At 38.0% G+C, this 16,494-nt stretch overlaps 1 protein-coding gene across 3 annotated transcripts in view; it reads right to left on the bottom strand.

The window, feature by feature from the left end:
- Nucleotides 1-1,481: 1,481 nt before the first annotated feature.
- LOC139385127 (A-kinase anchor protein 13-like) overlaps nt 1,482-16,494 on the bottom strand; it is a 53,692-nt gene continuing 38,679 nt past the window's right edge. For 2 of the 3 annotated variants that reach the window (XM_071130197.1, XM_071130199.1), the window contains exons 18-22: nt 15,546-15,590; nt 12,244-12,294; nt 11,340-11,798; nt 5,138-5,378; nt 1,482-4,084 (exon numbers count right to left, since the gene is read on the bottom strand). In XM_071130197.1, coding sequence (XP_070986298.1) covers nt 4,035-4,084; nt 5,138-5,378; nt 11,340-11,798; nt 12,244-12,294; nt 15,546-15,590 — 846 coding nt within the window. In that variant the 3' untranslated portion in view covers nt 1,482-4,034. The remainder of the gene's footprint in view (nt 4,085-5,137; nt 5,379-11,339; nt 11,799-12,243; nt 12,295-15,545; nt 15,591-16,494) is intronic. The other variant, XM_071130198.1, reaches the window with a different exon arrangement.

Below are 16,494 nucleotides of genomic sequence, written 5' to 3'. Positions count from 1 at the left end.
ACTATATTGGTAGCGTTGCCATCCCCACTAACTAACAGTAGAAGAAGTAACTGAGTAGACATTCTAATCAGATGAACTTCCCTAAGAGTTCTTTATTATGAGGGAAATATGACTTTACGTGACATTCCACCAAACAGCTGGGAATCAGAGATAACGTCTCATCATAAAACGCTGACATAAATCACAGATCAACACTAAAACAAATTATTCAGACTTTTACATCAGTCTTTTTATTTTACATATTTGTTTATTCATAGTTTTATTATTTGACATTATTCAGAAAGAGAACATTTCTGTACCTTAATTAAAAACACGTCTTTCCTTTCCAAACAGAGAAGGGTTGCAGAATTCCAGTAACTTTCAAAATAATTCCCTGGTTTTCCAGAAATCTGAGGATCGCTGATTCCCTGGTTTTCCAGAGATCTGAGGATTGCTGATTCCCTGGTTTTCCAGAGATCTGAGGATCGCTGATTCCTTCTTCCCTCAATATCATGGGAATATTCAACAGTAAACCCTGATCAGTGTTTTAAAGTTACAGGAACTTTTCAACCCGAAGACAGAGGTCGATAACCACCTGTGGATCATCCTGACAAGATGTTGGGTTGTATTTTGTGCACTTCATCTTTATATTGAAGGCTAAACAAGGGTCCCAAATGGTACCCTATTCCCTATATAGTGCACTACTTTAGACCAGAGCCATATGGAACCCTTTTCCCTACATAGTGCACTACTTTAGACCAGAGCCCAATGGCACCCTATTCCCTATATAGTGCACTACTTTAGACCAGAGCCCAATGGCACCCTATTCCCTATATAGTGCACTACTTTAGACCAGAGCCCTATTGCACCCTATTCCCTACATAGTGCACTAGTTTTAACCAGAGCCCATTGAGGGGTCCACATTGTGTTTCTATTAAATTATTGATTTCATTGAATAAGGAACTAACTCCTGACTACTCATTATATTGTATTATTTCATACTCATCTTGGGGACAATGAAACCACATATGAAATAAAATCGACAGACAGACAGAGCAGCCCTAAGAAAGGTTGACAAGTCAAATATACTGTCAGGTGAAAATGATTAAGTTTAGCATTCATTAGCACAATTGTTTGCATTCCCCATTCTGACGGACGTCATGATTGGACCTGTTGTTACGTTGGGGATTTATATACAGCACCAGTCAACAGTTTGGACACACCTACTCATTCAAGGGTTTTTAGTTTTAACTATGTTCTACATTGTAGAATAAGAGTGAAGACATCAAAACTAGGAAATAACACATATGGAATCATGTAGTAACCAAAAAGTGTTAAACAAATCAAAATGTGTTTCATATTTTAGATTCTTCAACATAATAGATTCTCCTAACATAATAGTTTGTGGTGCTTTCGCTGTAAAGCACTTGTATTTTCATCAACATCTAAAATGAGTATTTCTGTAAATTGATGTTCTCTTCAAAAATCACCGGATGTTTTTTTATCGAACAAAACATAAATGTATTGTCTAACATGAAGTCTTATGAGTGTCATCTGATGAAGATCATCAAAGGTTAGTGATTAATTCTATCTCTATTTCAGATTTTTGTGACTCCACTCTTTTACTGGAAAAATGGCTGTGTTTTTCTGTTGCTTGGCTCTGACCTAACATAATCGTTTGTGGTGCTTTCGCTGTAAAGCCTATTTGAAATCGGACACTGTGGTGGGATTAAACAACACGATTACCTTTAAAATGGTATTAGATATTTGTACGTTTGAGGAATTTTAATTATGAGATTTCTGTTGTTTTGAATTTGGCGCCCTGCACTTTCACTGGCTGTTGTCATATCGATCGTTAACGGGATCTCAGCCCTAAGAAGTTTTAAACAAATAACAAATATATTTGAGATTTGAGATTCTTCAAAGTAGCCACCCTTTGCCTTGATGACTGCTTTGCATACTCTTGGCATTCTCTCAACCAGCTTCACCTGGAACATTTTTGACGGAGTTCCCACATATGCTGAGCACTTGTTGGCTGCTTTTCCATCACTCTGCGGCCCAACTCATCCCAAACCATCTCAATTGGGTTGAGGTAAGGTGATTGTGGATGCCAGGTCATCTGATGTAGCACTCCATCACTCTCCTTCTTGGTCAAATATCCCTTACACAGCCTGGAGGTGTGTTTTGGGTCATTGTCCTGTTGATAGACAAATGATAGTCCCACTAAGCGCAAACCAGATGGGATGGCGTATCGCTGCAGAATGCTGTGGTAGCCATGCTGGTTTAGTGTGCCTTGAATTCTAAATAAATCACAGACAGTGTCACCAACAAAGCACCATCACACCTCCTCCTCCATGCTTCAAGGTGGGAACCACACATGTGGAGATCATCCGTTCACCTACTCTGCATCTCACAAAGACATGGTGGTTGGAACCAAACATTTCAAATTTGGACTCATCAGACCAAAGGACAGATGTCCACCGGTCTAATGTCCATTGCTCGTGTTTCTTGGCCCAGCAAGTCTCTTCTTCCTATTGGTGTCCTTTAGTAGTGGTTTCTTTGCATCAATTCGACCATGAAGGCCTGATTCAAACAGTCTCCTCTGAACAGTTGATGTTTAGATGTGTCTCTTACTTGAACTCTTTGAAGCATTTATTTAGGCTGCAATCTGAGGTACAGTGAACTCTAATGTACTTATCCTCTGCAGCAGAGGAAACTCTGGGTCTTCCTTTCCTGTGGTGGTCCTCATGAGAGACAGTGAACTCTAATGTACTTATCCTCTGCAGCAGAGGAAACTCTGGGTCTTCCTTTCTTGTAGCGGTCCTCATGAGAGACAGTGAACTCTAATGTACTTATCCTCTGCAGCAGAGGAAACTCTGGGTCTTCCTTTCTTGTAGCGGTCCTAATGAGGCAGTTTTATCAGAGCACTTGATGGTTTTTGCGACTGCACTTTCAAAGTTCTTGACATTTTTTGTACGGACTGACCTTCATATCTTAAAGTAATGATGGGCTGTCGTTTCTCTTTGCTTATTTGAGCTGATCTTTCCATAATATGGACTTGGTCATTTACCAAATAGGGCTATATTCTGTATACCATTCCTAAGAAGGAAAGACATTCCACAAATGTACTTTAATCAAGGCACACCTATTAATTTAAAAAAAATCCAGGTGACTACCTCATGAAGCTGGTTGAGAGAAGGCCAAGAGTGTGCAAAGCTGTCATCAAGGCAATGGGTGGCTACTTTTAAGAATCTGAAATATAAAATATATTTTGATTTGTTTAACGTATTTTTGGTTACAACATGATTCCATATGTGTTCTCTGGTTCTTCAGCTATTAGTAACAAGTGGCTCTTAAACATTGAACCACAACAACGATCAACTGACATCAGTCTTTGAGTTTTCTCCAGTTCTTATGGGACTATATAGTATCAATATTGTGTAGACTGATTTGTATAAACAACATATTGATTATCGATCTTGGACATGCACCAGAAAAGATGATTCATGTGATCAATAGCATCACATGTAAAATGTATTGAGATTATTGCAACATGTCAAGCACATCAGGAGCACAGTATCTAACATAGAAACAGTTTCCTTATTGTTATAGACAATCTTTAACCTACAGTATCTAGCATAGAAGCAGTGTCCTTATTGTTATAGACAGTCTTTAACCTACAGTATCTAACATAGAAACAGTTTCCTTATTGTTATAGACAGTCTTTAACCTACAGTATCTAACATAGAAGCAGTTTCCTTATTGTTATAGACAGTCTTTAACCTACAGTATCTAACATAGAAACAGTTTCCTTATTGTTATATTTTTCGAGAAGGTGACAGTCAGGAGCCAATCTGTAGTGAGCACTGAGACAGAACATTGCAGCTGGAGCTTATGACTCACATGACGAGAGACCTTCCACTTCCTATTGTGTGTCAGTTGGGAGTGTTTGTGAGGACTTAGAGGGTTTGACGATGGGGGGACTTTGGCAACTTGGCCTTCCAGTCAGCTGGTGAGAGGGACGTTGCATTGACAGGAGATGAAGAGGGGTCTCCTCAGCAGAAGTAGATCTCTCCATCTATAGGAGGCTCTAGGTGCTGGGTATCTACGGAGACAAACAGATAAACAGACTACAATCAAACCACTGTCGTATTTACACTGCCTAGGGAAAGTCTACACACTGTAGTGTAGTTATACCTGCTGACTGTCCTCCCTGTCTCAACACTGTAGTGTAGTTATACCTGCTGACTGTCCTCCCTGTCTCAACACTGTAGTGTAGTTATACCTGCTGACTGTCCTCCCTGTCTCAACACTGTAGTGTAGTTATACCTGCTGACTGTCCTCCCTGTCTCAACACTGTAGTGTAGTTATACCTGCTGACTGTCCTCCCTGTCTCAACACTGTAGTGTAGTTATACCTGCTGACTGTCCTCCCTGTCTCAACACTGTAGTGTAGTTATACCTGCTGACTGTCCTCCCTGTCTCAACACTGTAGTGTAGTTATACCTGCTGACTGTCCTCCCTGTCTCAACACTGTAGTGTAGTTATACCTGCTGACTGTCCTCCCTGTCTCAACACTGTAGTGTAGTTATACCTGCTGACTGTCCTCCCTGTCTCAACACTGTAGTGTAGTTATACCTGCTGACTGTCCTCCCTGTCTCAACACTGTAGTGTAGTTATACCTGCTGACTGTCCTCCCTGTCTCAACAGTGTAGTTATACCTGCTGACTGTCCTCCCTGTCTCAACACTGTAGTGTGGTTATTATACCTGCTGACTGTCCTCCCTGTCTCAACACTGTAGTGTAGTTATACCTGCTGACTGTCCTCCCTGTCTCAACAGTGTAGTGTGGTTATACCTGGTGACTATCCTCCCTGTCTCAACACTGTAGTGTAGTTATACCTGCTGACTGTCCTCCCTGTCTCAACATTGTAGTGTAGTTATACCTGCTGACTGTCCTCCCTGTCTCAACACTGTAGTGTAGTTATACCTGCTGACTGTCCTCCCTGTCTCAACAGTGTAGTGTGGTTATACCTGGTGACTATCCTCCCTGTCTCAACACTGTAGTGTAGTTATACCTGCTGACTGTCCTCCCTGTCCCAACACTGTAGTTATACCTGCTGACCGTCCTCCCTGTCTCAACACTGTAGTGTAGTTATACCTGGTGACTGTCCTTGCAGCAGTCTGTTAGGTATCTGGTTCTGACTGTCTCCACTAGGGGCCTTTAGGGCTGGGGCCTCAGAGAACGGGTTTAGGCTCTTCCCTTTTGACGAGGTCAGGGATTCTTTCCTGGGAGAGGAGGAGAGCTCAGCCAGGTCCATTGGATCTTTGTCCAGCGAGGTAGAGGGGGGGAAGTGGGGGGAGTCGTCTGAGGTAGAGGAGGGAGTTCTCTGTATCCACCTCTGTTGGAGATGACAGGAGGTGCGGTTATGAATGTGATATTACATTATATTAAACATTCTAATGATGTTGTCTGAGTCGATACAGCCACCGGGTTTCTTCATGCATCATGCCGATAGAAACAGACATCTCCCTGGGAAGAGGAAGGACGGGGATGTATGCTTCATGATTAACGACTCATGGTGTAATCATAACAACATACAGGAACTCTATTCATTTTGTTCAACCGACCTAGAATTCCAAACAATCAAATGCCGACCACATTATCTCACAAGAGAATTCTCTTCGATCATAGTCCCAGCCAAGAGAATTCTCTTCGGTCATAGTCCCAGCCAAGAGAATTCTCTTCGGTCATAGTCCCAGCCAAGAGAATTCTCTTCGGTCATAGTCCCAGCCAAGAGAATTCTCTTCGATCATAGTCCCAGCCAAGAGAATTCTCTTCGATCATAGTCCCAGCCGTGATATCACCCCCAAGCAGACACCTCGACGGCCCTCAAGGAAATTAGCTGGAAACTAAACTGAAAACCATATATCCTGAAGTTGTAGCAGGAGATTTTAACAAAGCAAATCTGTGAACAAGGGCTACCTAAATTATATCAGCATATTGAAGGTAGCACGAGGGCAAGACACTGGACCACTGCTACACTTCCACAAGGCAAACAAGGCCCTCCCCCACCCTCCCTTCGGCAAATCCCACCACGAATTCACTCTTCAAAATTTTGGGGCGGCAGGTAGCCTAGTGGGACAGTAACCGAAAGGTTGCTAGATCACATCCCCGAGATGAAAAGGTAAAAATCTGTCATTCTGCCCCTGAACAAGGCAGTTAACTGTTCCTAGGCCGTCATTGAAAATAAGTATTTGTTCTTCACTGACTTGCTTAGTTAAATAAAGGTTAAATAAAGAATATATATAATAATTAAACAAGCGAAATGTCGGTATAGGGACAAAATGGAGTCGCAACTCAACGGCTCAGACACGAGGTATAATAGTATAGATAATATAGATATTATAGTATAGATAATAAATTATAAATATGATACATATTTGAGTACAGGTGTTGTAGTATATTATAAATATGATTTTTATAGTATAGACATAATATACATAGTATAGTAGAGATAATATATTATAAATATGATAGATATTATAGTATAGATATAATAGTAAAGATATAGATATTATAGTATAGAAATAATATAGATATTGTAGTATAGATAGACAGTATAGAACAGATAATATATTATAAATATGATATACAGTATAGTATAGATAATATATAATAAATATGATACATATTATAGTACAGAAATAATATAGATAGGATAGTATAGATAGTATATTATTGTCACGCCCTGGTCTTTATATTTTGTGTTTTCTTTATTATTTTGGTCAGGCCAGGGTGTGACATGGGTTTATTTATGTGGTGTGTTTTGTCTTGGGGTTTTCGCAGATATTGGGATTGTGGTTTAGTGGGGTTCTCTAGCAAAGTCTATGGCTGTCTGAATTGGTTCTCAATCAGAGGCAGGTGTTTATCGTTGTCTCTGATTGGGAACCATATTTAGGCAGCCATATTCTTTGAGTGTTTGGTGGGTGATTGTTCCTGTCTTTGTGTTTGTTGTCACCAGATAGGCTGTATAGGTTTTCACGTTACGTTTATTGTTTTTGTATTGTTCGTTTTTTCTTCATCATTAAATATGTTTCAAGAATACCACGCTGCATTTTGGTCCGACTCTCCTTCACCGCAAGAAAACCGTAACAATTATAAATATGATAGATATTATGCTGTAGTATATTAATAATATAGATATTGTAGTATAGATATAATACAGTCAGTATAGTATATATAATATATTATAAATATGATAGATATTATGCATGGATATTATAGTATAGAACAGATAGTATATTATAAATATGATTGATATTATAGTACAGATATATTATAGATAGTATAGATACTATATTATAGTATATATATATACACACACACATATATATATATAATATAGATAGTATATGATAGATAATATGGTACAAATATTATAGTAGATAGTAGAGTAAAGTTGATATATATAATAGTATAGATAAAATAGTATAGATATTGTAGTATAGATAATATATTGTCAATATGATAGATATGATAATATAGATAATATACTATAAATATGACAGATATTATAGCATGGAGATTGTAGTATAGATATAACATAGATAGTATAGTGTAAATGATATATTATAAATATGATAGAAATTATAGTGTACAGATAATATATAATAAATATGATAAATATTATAGTATAGATATAATATAGACAGTGTCATGACTGTCCTGCTCGGCTCAGGTTACCGGGGTCCTCATCCTACAGAGAGATCTCTCACCCCCAACAGAGGAGAAGAGATGTGAAGATGGTTTATGACACCTCACTCCCATTGTAAATCTAAGGCAGCAGACACAATTCCTTTGTCCTCTCACTACTGAGAACATTTTCATGCAATAAATGGACTTTGTGAAAATGGGTTTGGTCAGCCACAATGGTGGCAATGACAAAAGTTGGAATTTGAAAATGCATGTCATTTTTGTTTTGTTGTTAAAAGTTAAAGGACGACTTTATAACCAAAAGAGTGTAACTTGAAGAGTTGTTCTTGTATGTTTATACATTGTACGTTGGGTGGAAAATGTCCAAATGAAAGAGAATGTTTTTGTAAAGATGAAATGTGAAGTTAATTGTCTAAATTGGATCTGAGTAAAATCCAGACCTTGCCTCGTAACTTGGCCCAGAGAATTGCCCTAAAAGGCGGTTACGCCCACTTCTGACCCGAGAGTATAAGACCTGTGAGTTAAGAATGAACATGTTAGACTAAGTGACCCGAGCTGCAGCCAATGTCTGAGTAGTCAACGAACCCAAAACGCAACACGAGGTTGAAGACAAAGGAACCCTCTTCTATCCATGCTACGGATGAGTAGCTGCATCTAAGAATTCAGAACCGACCACCCAGCCTCCACTCTCCATCGAATCCTGTATCTACACTGCTTTCATTCCTACGCTGTGAGCCCTGAGCTACATGCTGTCCTCGGAAGACCCCTTTCAGAACAAGGGCGAGGAAACAGAACACTATTACAAAGAACACTGACATCGTCAGGACAACTAGAGAGTTTCACCAGAGAAGTGAGACATCCGAGAAGCCGAAACGGCCCACCGGAGACTCCCATCGGTGACCTTCAACACGTAATTACGTATTTATACTCTGACCCATAAGAGCGCCAGTTCGGGGCAAGGTTAGGGTTAAAATAAGCATAGCTGACTAATGCAAATGTATACTTCTCTCATGTATTTTCTCTTTTAAATCCCCAATTTGGGCGACACGTATCATAGTGTGTTGGTCCATTGTACTAAGTTTTAATCAATAGACTCGAATGTGTTTTTGTGTATGTATCTTTTCTTATCATTTTAGCTTGTTAGTCATTTAAAAAATCAACTAAATTGGTGTGGTACGAACTCATTGGTGGGACTCGGGTTTGTGCAGATTCATGGATTATGCGACGTTCAGAACGAGACTGTAGAGGAAATTGATTAATTAGCGACTGTGGTAAAATCGATATTCTGATATACTTTGAGTTAATTTGGGAAATAGAAACTCAATAAAAAAAACATTTTTCCCATGGTGCCCCAGGTTAATGAGTTAACAGGTTAATGAGTTAACAATTCCCTGTTTCATTTAATCACGCAATTATAAACCGTTAATCATTCGATGAGCAGCAGTCGCACATTAACCGATACGTCTTGACAATAGTATATATAGTATAGATAATACATTATAAATATGATAGATATTGATAGTGTAGATATGATAGATGATATTGTAGTGTAGATATTATGTAATATATATAATATAGATAGTTATAATACATTATCTGTACTATACTATGATAGATATTATAGTATAGATATAGCATAGATATAATATAGATAGTATAGTATAGATAATATATTATTAATATGATAAATATTATAATAGATAGTGTAGAGTAAAGTTGATAATATATCTATCTATACTATCTATACTATTATTTTATAAGTATGATAGATTTTATAGTACAGATATTATAGCATAGATATAATATAAATAGTATAGATAATATATTATAAATATGATAGATATTATAGTATAGATATACTATGCATAGTATATTATAGATATTATATTAACGATAGACGTTATAGTATAGATATAATATAGATAGTATGGTACAGATAATATATCATACATATGATAGATATTATAGATTTAATATAGATAATATATTATAAATTTGATAGATATTATAGTATAGATAATATAGATTTAATATAGATAATATATTATAAATAGGATAGATATTATAGTACAGATAGTATAGTTTAGATATAATATAGTTAGTATATTATAAATATGATAGATATTATAGTATAGATATAATATGCATAGTATATTATAGATGTATTATAATAACGATAGATATTATAGTATAGATATAATATAGATAGTGTAGTACAGATAATAAATTATAAATATGATAGTATAGATTTAATATAGATAATATATTATAAATATGATAGATATTATAGTATAGATAATATAGATATAATATAGTTAGTATATTATAAATATGATAGATATTATAGTACAGATATTATAGCATAGATATAATATAAATAGTATAGATAATATAGATTTAATATAGATCATATATTATTAATATGATAGATATTATAGTACAGATAGTATAGTTTATATATAATATAGTTAGTATATTATTAATATGATAGACATTATAGTACATATATTATAGCATAGATATAATATAAATAGTATAGATAATATAGATTTAATATAGATCATATATTATTAATATGATAGATATTATAGTACAGATAGTATAGTTTAGATATAATATAGTTAGTATATTATTAATATGATAGATATTATAGTACAGATAGTATAGTTTATATATAATATAGTTAGTATATTATTAATATGATAGATATTATAGTACAGATAGTATAGTTTATATATAATATAGTTAGTATATTATTAATATGATAGATATTATAGTACAGATAGTATAGTTTATATATAATATAGTTAGTATATTATTAATATGATAGATATTATAGTACAGATAGTATAGTCTAAATATAATATAGTTAGTATATTATTAATATGATAGATATTATAGTACAGATATTATAGCATAGATATAATATAAATAGTATAGATAATATAGATTTAATATAGATACTATATTATTAATATGATAGATATTATAGTACAGATATTATAGCATAGATATAATATAAATAGTATAGATAATATAGATTTAATATAGATAATATATTATAAATATGATAGATATTATAGTATAGATATAATATAAATAGTATAGATAATATATCATAAGTATGATAGATATTATAGTACAGATATTATAGTATAGATATAATATAAATAGTATAGATAATATTTATAAATATGATAGATATTATAGTTTAGATATAATATGCATAGTATATTATAGATGTATTATAATAACGATAGATATTAGAGTATAGATATAATATAGATAGTATAGTACAGATAATATTTTATAAATATGACAGATATTAGAGTATAGATAATATAGATTTAATATAGATAATATTTTATAAATATGACAGATATTAGAGTATAGATATTATAGATTTAATATAGATAATATTTTATAAATATGACATATATTGGAGTATAGATATAATATAGATAGTGTAGTACAGATAATATTTGATAAATATGACAGATATTAGAGTATAGATATTATATGGATATTATTGTATGAATAGTATAGTTAGATACAATATTCTGAATATGATACGATATTATAGTATATCTATTTTAATATAAATAGATAGTTTAGAAAAAGTATCATAGATATTATAGCATCTTACCTTAGCCATTCTCATGTGTTCTACCCTCTCCATTTCTCTGTGTATGTTTTCTCTGTCTCGATCTAGTTTCCCCTGAGCGTCTCTCAGTCTCTCTAGATCTATCAGATAGTCCTTCTTCTTCCTTTGTAGCTCCGCCCTCTCCGTAACTAGCTCCCTGCTCCTCCTCCCCGTCTCCTCTTCCTGTACCAGGAGCTGCACCTCCCTGTCTGTCAGCTGCTGCTCCCGCACCTCCCACTCCCTCTCCCTCCTCCTCTTCTCCCGGTCGTGTGTGGCCTGCTGGCGCTGCAGCGCGGCCGTCTCCTGCCTGTGTTTCTCCAGGCTGCGCTGTTTCTCCTGCTCGATCAGGGAGTTGTGGCGGGAGGAGGGACGGGAGGAGAAGAAGGAGGTGAGGCGTTCGGGGCGGTTGGTGAGAGCCTGGCGCTGATCCTCAATGAAGCTGTCCTGCTGGACTACCACTGCCTGCAGGGACAAAGAGACAGATATACCACTGTCTGTGGGGACACAGAGACACATATACCACTGTCTGTGGGGACACAGAGACACATATACCACTATCTGTGGGGACACAGAGACACATATACCACTATCTGTGGGGACACAGAGACACATATACCACTGTCTGTGGGGACACAGATACACATATACCACTGTCTGTGGGGACACAGATATACCACTGTCTGTGGGGACACAGAGACAGATATACCACTGTCTGTGGGGACACAGAGACACATATACCACTGTCTGTGGGGACACAGATATACCACTGTCTGTGGGGACACAGTGACCGATACACTGCACAAAAACACAGTCAGAGCGAAGTGGAGGAGTCATTCAGCTTCTTCTGGTTAAGTACAATACAGCTGGTCCCAAGTCATCAGGAGAGAGGACAGGTGAGGACACTGACCTGCAGGGTGCTGAGCAGGTCATGGATGTGGCTCACACTGTGGAGGACCTGCTAGAAGACAACAGAGATGGATCACACAATAAAGGGTTGGAGGACCTGCTAGAAGACAACAGAGATAGATAGCACAATGAAGGGTTGGAGGACCTGCTAGAAGACAACAGAGATAGATGGCACTATGAAGGGTTGGAGGACCTGCTAGAAGATAACAGAGATGGATCACACTATGAAGGGTTGGAGGACCTGCTAGAAGATAACAGAGATAGATAGCACAATGAAGGGTTGGAGGACCTGCTAGAAGACAACAGAGATAGATAGCACTGTGCTGAGCAGGTCATGGATGTGGCTCACACTGTGGAGGACCTGCTAGAAGACAACAGAGATGGATCACACAATAAAGGGTTGGAGGACCTGCTAGAAGACAACAGAGATAGATAGCACAATGAAGGGTTGGAGGGCCTGCTAGAAGACAACAGAGATAGATGGCACTATGAAGGGTTGGAGGACCTGCTAGAAGATAACAGAGATGGATCACACTATGAAGGGTTGGAGGACCTGCTAGAAGATAACAGAGATAGATAGCACAATGAAGGGTTGGAGGACCTGCTAGAAGACAACAGAGATAGATAGCACAATGAAGGGTTGGAGGACCTGCTAGAAGATAACAGAGATAGATCACACTATGAAGGGTTGGAGGACCTGCTAGAAGACAACAGAGATAGATAGCACTATGAAGGGTTGGAGGATCTGCTAGAAGACAACAGAGATAGATAGCACAATGAAGGGTTGGAGGACCTGCTAGAAGACAACAGAGATGGATCACACTATGAAGGGTTGGAGGACCTGCTTTTGTTCTGGGTCTGGGGTGTATATTTATATTCTGGGTCTGGGGTGTATATTTATGTTTTGCTTCTGGGGTGTATATTTATGTTCTGGGTCTGAGGTGTATATTTATGGTCTGGGGTGTATATTTATGTACTGGGGTCTGGGGTGTATATTTATGTACTGGGGTCTGGGGTGTATATTTATGGTCTGGGGTGTATATTTATGTTCTGGGGTCTGGGGTGTATATTCATGTACTGGGGTCTGGGGTGTATATTTATGGTCTGGGGTGTATATTTATGTTCTGGGGTCTGGGGTGTATATTTATGTACTGGGGTCTGGGGTGTATATTTATGTCCTGGGGTCTGGGGTGTATATTTATGTTCTGGGTCTGGGGTGTATATTTATGTTCTGGGTCTGAGGTGTATATTTATGTTCTGGGGTCTGGGGTGTATATTTATGTTCTGGGGTGTATATTTATGTTCTGGGTCTAGGGTGTATATTTATGTTCTGGGTCTGGGGTGTATATTTATGTTCTGAGTCTGGCATGTATATTTATGTTCTGGGTCTGGGGTGAATATTTATGTTCTGGGTCTAGGGTGTATATTTATGTTCTGGGTCTAGGGTGTATATTTATGTTCTGGGTCTAGGGTGTATATTTATGTTCTGGGTCTAGGGTGTATATTTATGTTCTGGGTCTGGGGTGAATATTTATGTTCTGGGGTCTGGGGTGTATATTTATGTTCTGGGTCTGGGGTGAATATTTATGTTCTGGGGTCTGGGGTGTATATTTATGTTCTGGGGTACGGGGTGTATATTTATATTCTGGGTCTGGGGTGTATATTTATGTTCTGGGGTCTGGGGTGTATATGTATGTTCTGGGGTCTGGGGTGTATATTAATGTTCTGGGGTCCGGGGTGTATATTTATATTCTGGGTCTGGGGTGTATATTTATGGTCCTGGGTGTATATTTATGTTCTGGGGACCAGGGTGTATATTTATGTCCTTGATCTGGGGTGTATATTTATATTCTGGGTCTGGGGTGTATATTTATGTTCTGGTGTCTGGGGTGTATATTTATATTCTGGGTCTGGGGTGTATATTTATATTCTGGGTCTGTGGTGTATATTTATGGTCTGGGTGTATATTTATGTTCTGTGGTGTATATTTATGTTCTGGGGTCTGGGGTGTATATTTATGTTCTTTGGTCTGGTGTGTATATTTATGTTCTTTGGTCTGGGGTGTATATTTATGTTCTGGGTCTAGGGTGTATATTTATATTCTGGGTCTGGGGTGTATATTTATGTTCTGGGGTCTGAGGGTGTATATTTATATTCTGGGTCTGTGGTGTATATTTATGTCCTGGGGTCTGGGGTGTATATTTATGTCCTGGGGTCTGGGGAGTATATTTATGTCCTGGGGTCTAGAGTGTATATTTATGTTCTGGGTTTGGGGTGTATATTTATGTTCTGGGTCTAGGGTGTATATTTATGTTCTGGGGTCTGAGGGTGTATATTTATATTCTGGGTCTGGGGTGTATATTTATGTCCTGGGGTCTGGGGTGTATATTTATGTCCTAGGGTCTGGGGTGTATATTTATGTTCTGGGGTCTGAGGGTGTATATTTATATTCTGGGTCTGGGGTGTATATTTATGTCCTGGGGTCTGGGGTGTATATTTATGTCCTGGGGTCTGGGGTGTATATTTATGTCCTGGGGTCTAGAGTGTATATTTATGTTCTGGGTCTGGGGTGTATATTTATGTTCTGGGTCTAGGGTGTATATTTATGTTCTGGGGTCTGGGGTGTATATTTATGTTCTGGGTCTGGGGTGTATATTTATGTTCTGGGGTCTGGGGTGTATATTTATGTTCTGGGGTCTGGGGTGTATATTTATGTTCTGGGTCTGGGGTGTATATTTATGGTCTGGGTTGTATATTTATGGTCTGGGGTGTATATTTATGGTCTGGGCTGTATATTTATGGTCTGGGGTGAATATTTATGTTCTTGGGTCTGGGGTGAATATTTATATTGATATTCTGGGGTCATGGGTGATTATTTATATTCTGGGTCTGGGGTGTATATTTATGTTCTGGGGTCTAGGGTGTATATTTAAGTTCTGGGGTCTGGGGTGTATATTTATGTTCTGGGTCTGGGGTGTATATTTATGTCCTGGGTCTGGGGTGTATATTTATGTCCTGGGTCTGGGGTGTATATTTATGTTCTGGGGTCTGGGGTGTATATTTATGTTCTGGGTCTGGGGTGTATATTTATGTTCTGGGTCTGGGGTGTATATTTATGTTCTGGGGTCTGGGGTGTATATTTATGTTCTGGGTCTGGGGTGAATATTTATGTTCTGGGTCTGGGGTGTATATTTATATTCTGGGTCTGGGGTGTATATTTATATTCTGGGTCTGGGGTGTATATATATGTTCTGGGTCTGGGGTGTATGTTTATGTGGTAGTCTGGTCAGATATCTGTCTTACCTCAGTGTTCCTCTTCAGTAACAGCATCATGGTCGCATTCTCCCCCTGACAACACAAAACTCCAGCATTACTGAACACAGGAGAGGAATGTGTGCGTGTGTGTGTGTGTGTGTGTGTGTGTTGGAGCTATCCCCATGTGCTGGGAAGACACCACTGTAGTCATTGTATTAGGTCTATTATTACACAAATAGTGTCCTGTGTTATTAAGTGTTCAGTATTAGAGATGGGCTTGGCAGGAAGAGTCCCAAGGCTAATTCGTAGCAGTATTAGAGATGGGCTTGGCAGGAAGAGTCCCACAGCTAATCCATAGCAGAGGCAGATTAATGCATCCTAATGACTCTGTTCATGTGCAATACTTTAATGATGTAATGAGTTTGATGTACTGAACTGTCACGACTCGACCACTTCCTGGTCAGCCACATGGCCTCAGAGCCTCAAAACAAACAAACACACATCCTACCGGCGAACCCGTTTGGTTTACATATAGAACCCTTTCCACAGAAGGTTCTACCTGGAACCCAAAATGGTTATCCTTTGGGGACAGCTGAAGAACTCTTTTGGAAATATTTAGCTGGTATACTGTCAGATATAGCTTGGTGTATTGAGAACCACCAGCTGGTATACTGTCAGATATAGCTTGGTGGATTGTGGACCACCAGCTGGTATACTGTCAGATATAGCTTGGTGTATTGAGGACCACCAGCTGGTGGTATACAGTCAGATATAGCTTGGTGGATTGAGGACCACCAGCTGGTATACTGTCAGATATAGCTTGGTGTATTGAGAACCACCAGCTGGTATACAGTCAGATATAGCTTGGTGTATTGTGGACCACCAGCTGGTATACTGTCAGATATAGCTTGTTGTGTTGAGGACCACCAGCTGGTATACAGTCAGATATAGCTTGGTGTATTGAGGACCACCAGCTGGTATACTGTCAGATATAGCT

The sequence above is a fragment of the Oncorhynchus clarkii genome, chromosome 26 (assembly GCF_045791955.1).
Source record: "Oncorhynchus clarkii lewisi isolate Uvic-CL-2024 chromosome 26, UVic_Ocla_1.0, whole genome shotgun sequence".
Taxonomy (NCBI): domain Eukaryota; kingdom Metazoa; phylum Chordata; class Actinopteri; order Salmoniformes; family Salmonidae; genus Oncorhynchus; species Oncorhynchus clarkii.
Note: the sequence above shows the minus strand (reverse complement) of the source record. Positions and strands in the feature narration are given on the sequence as shown.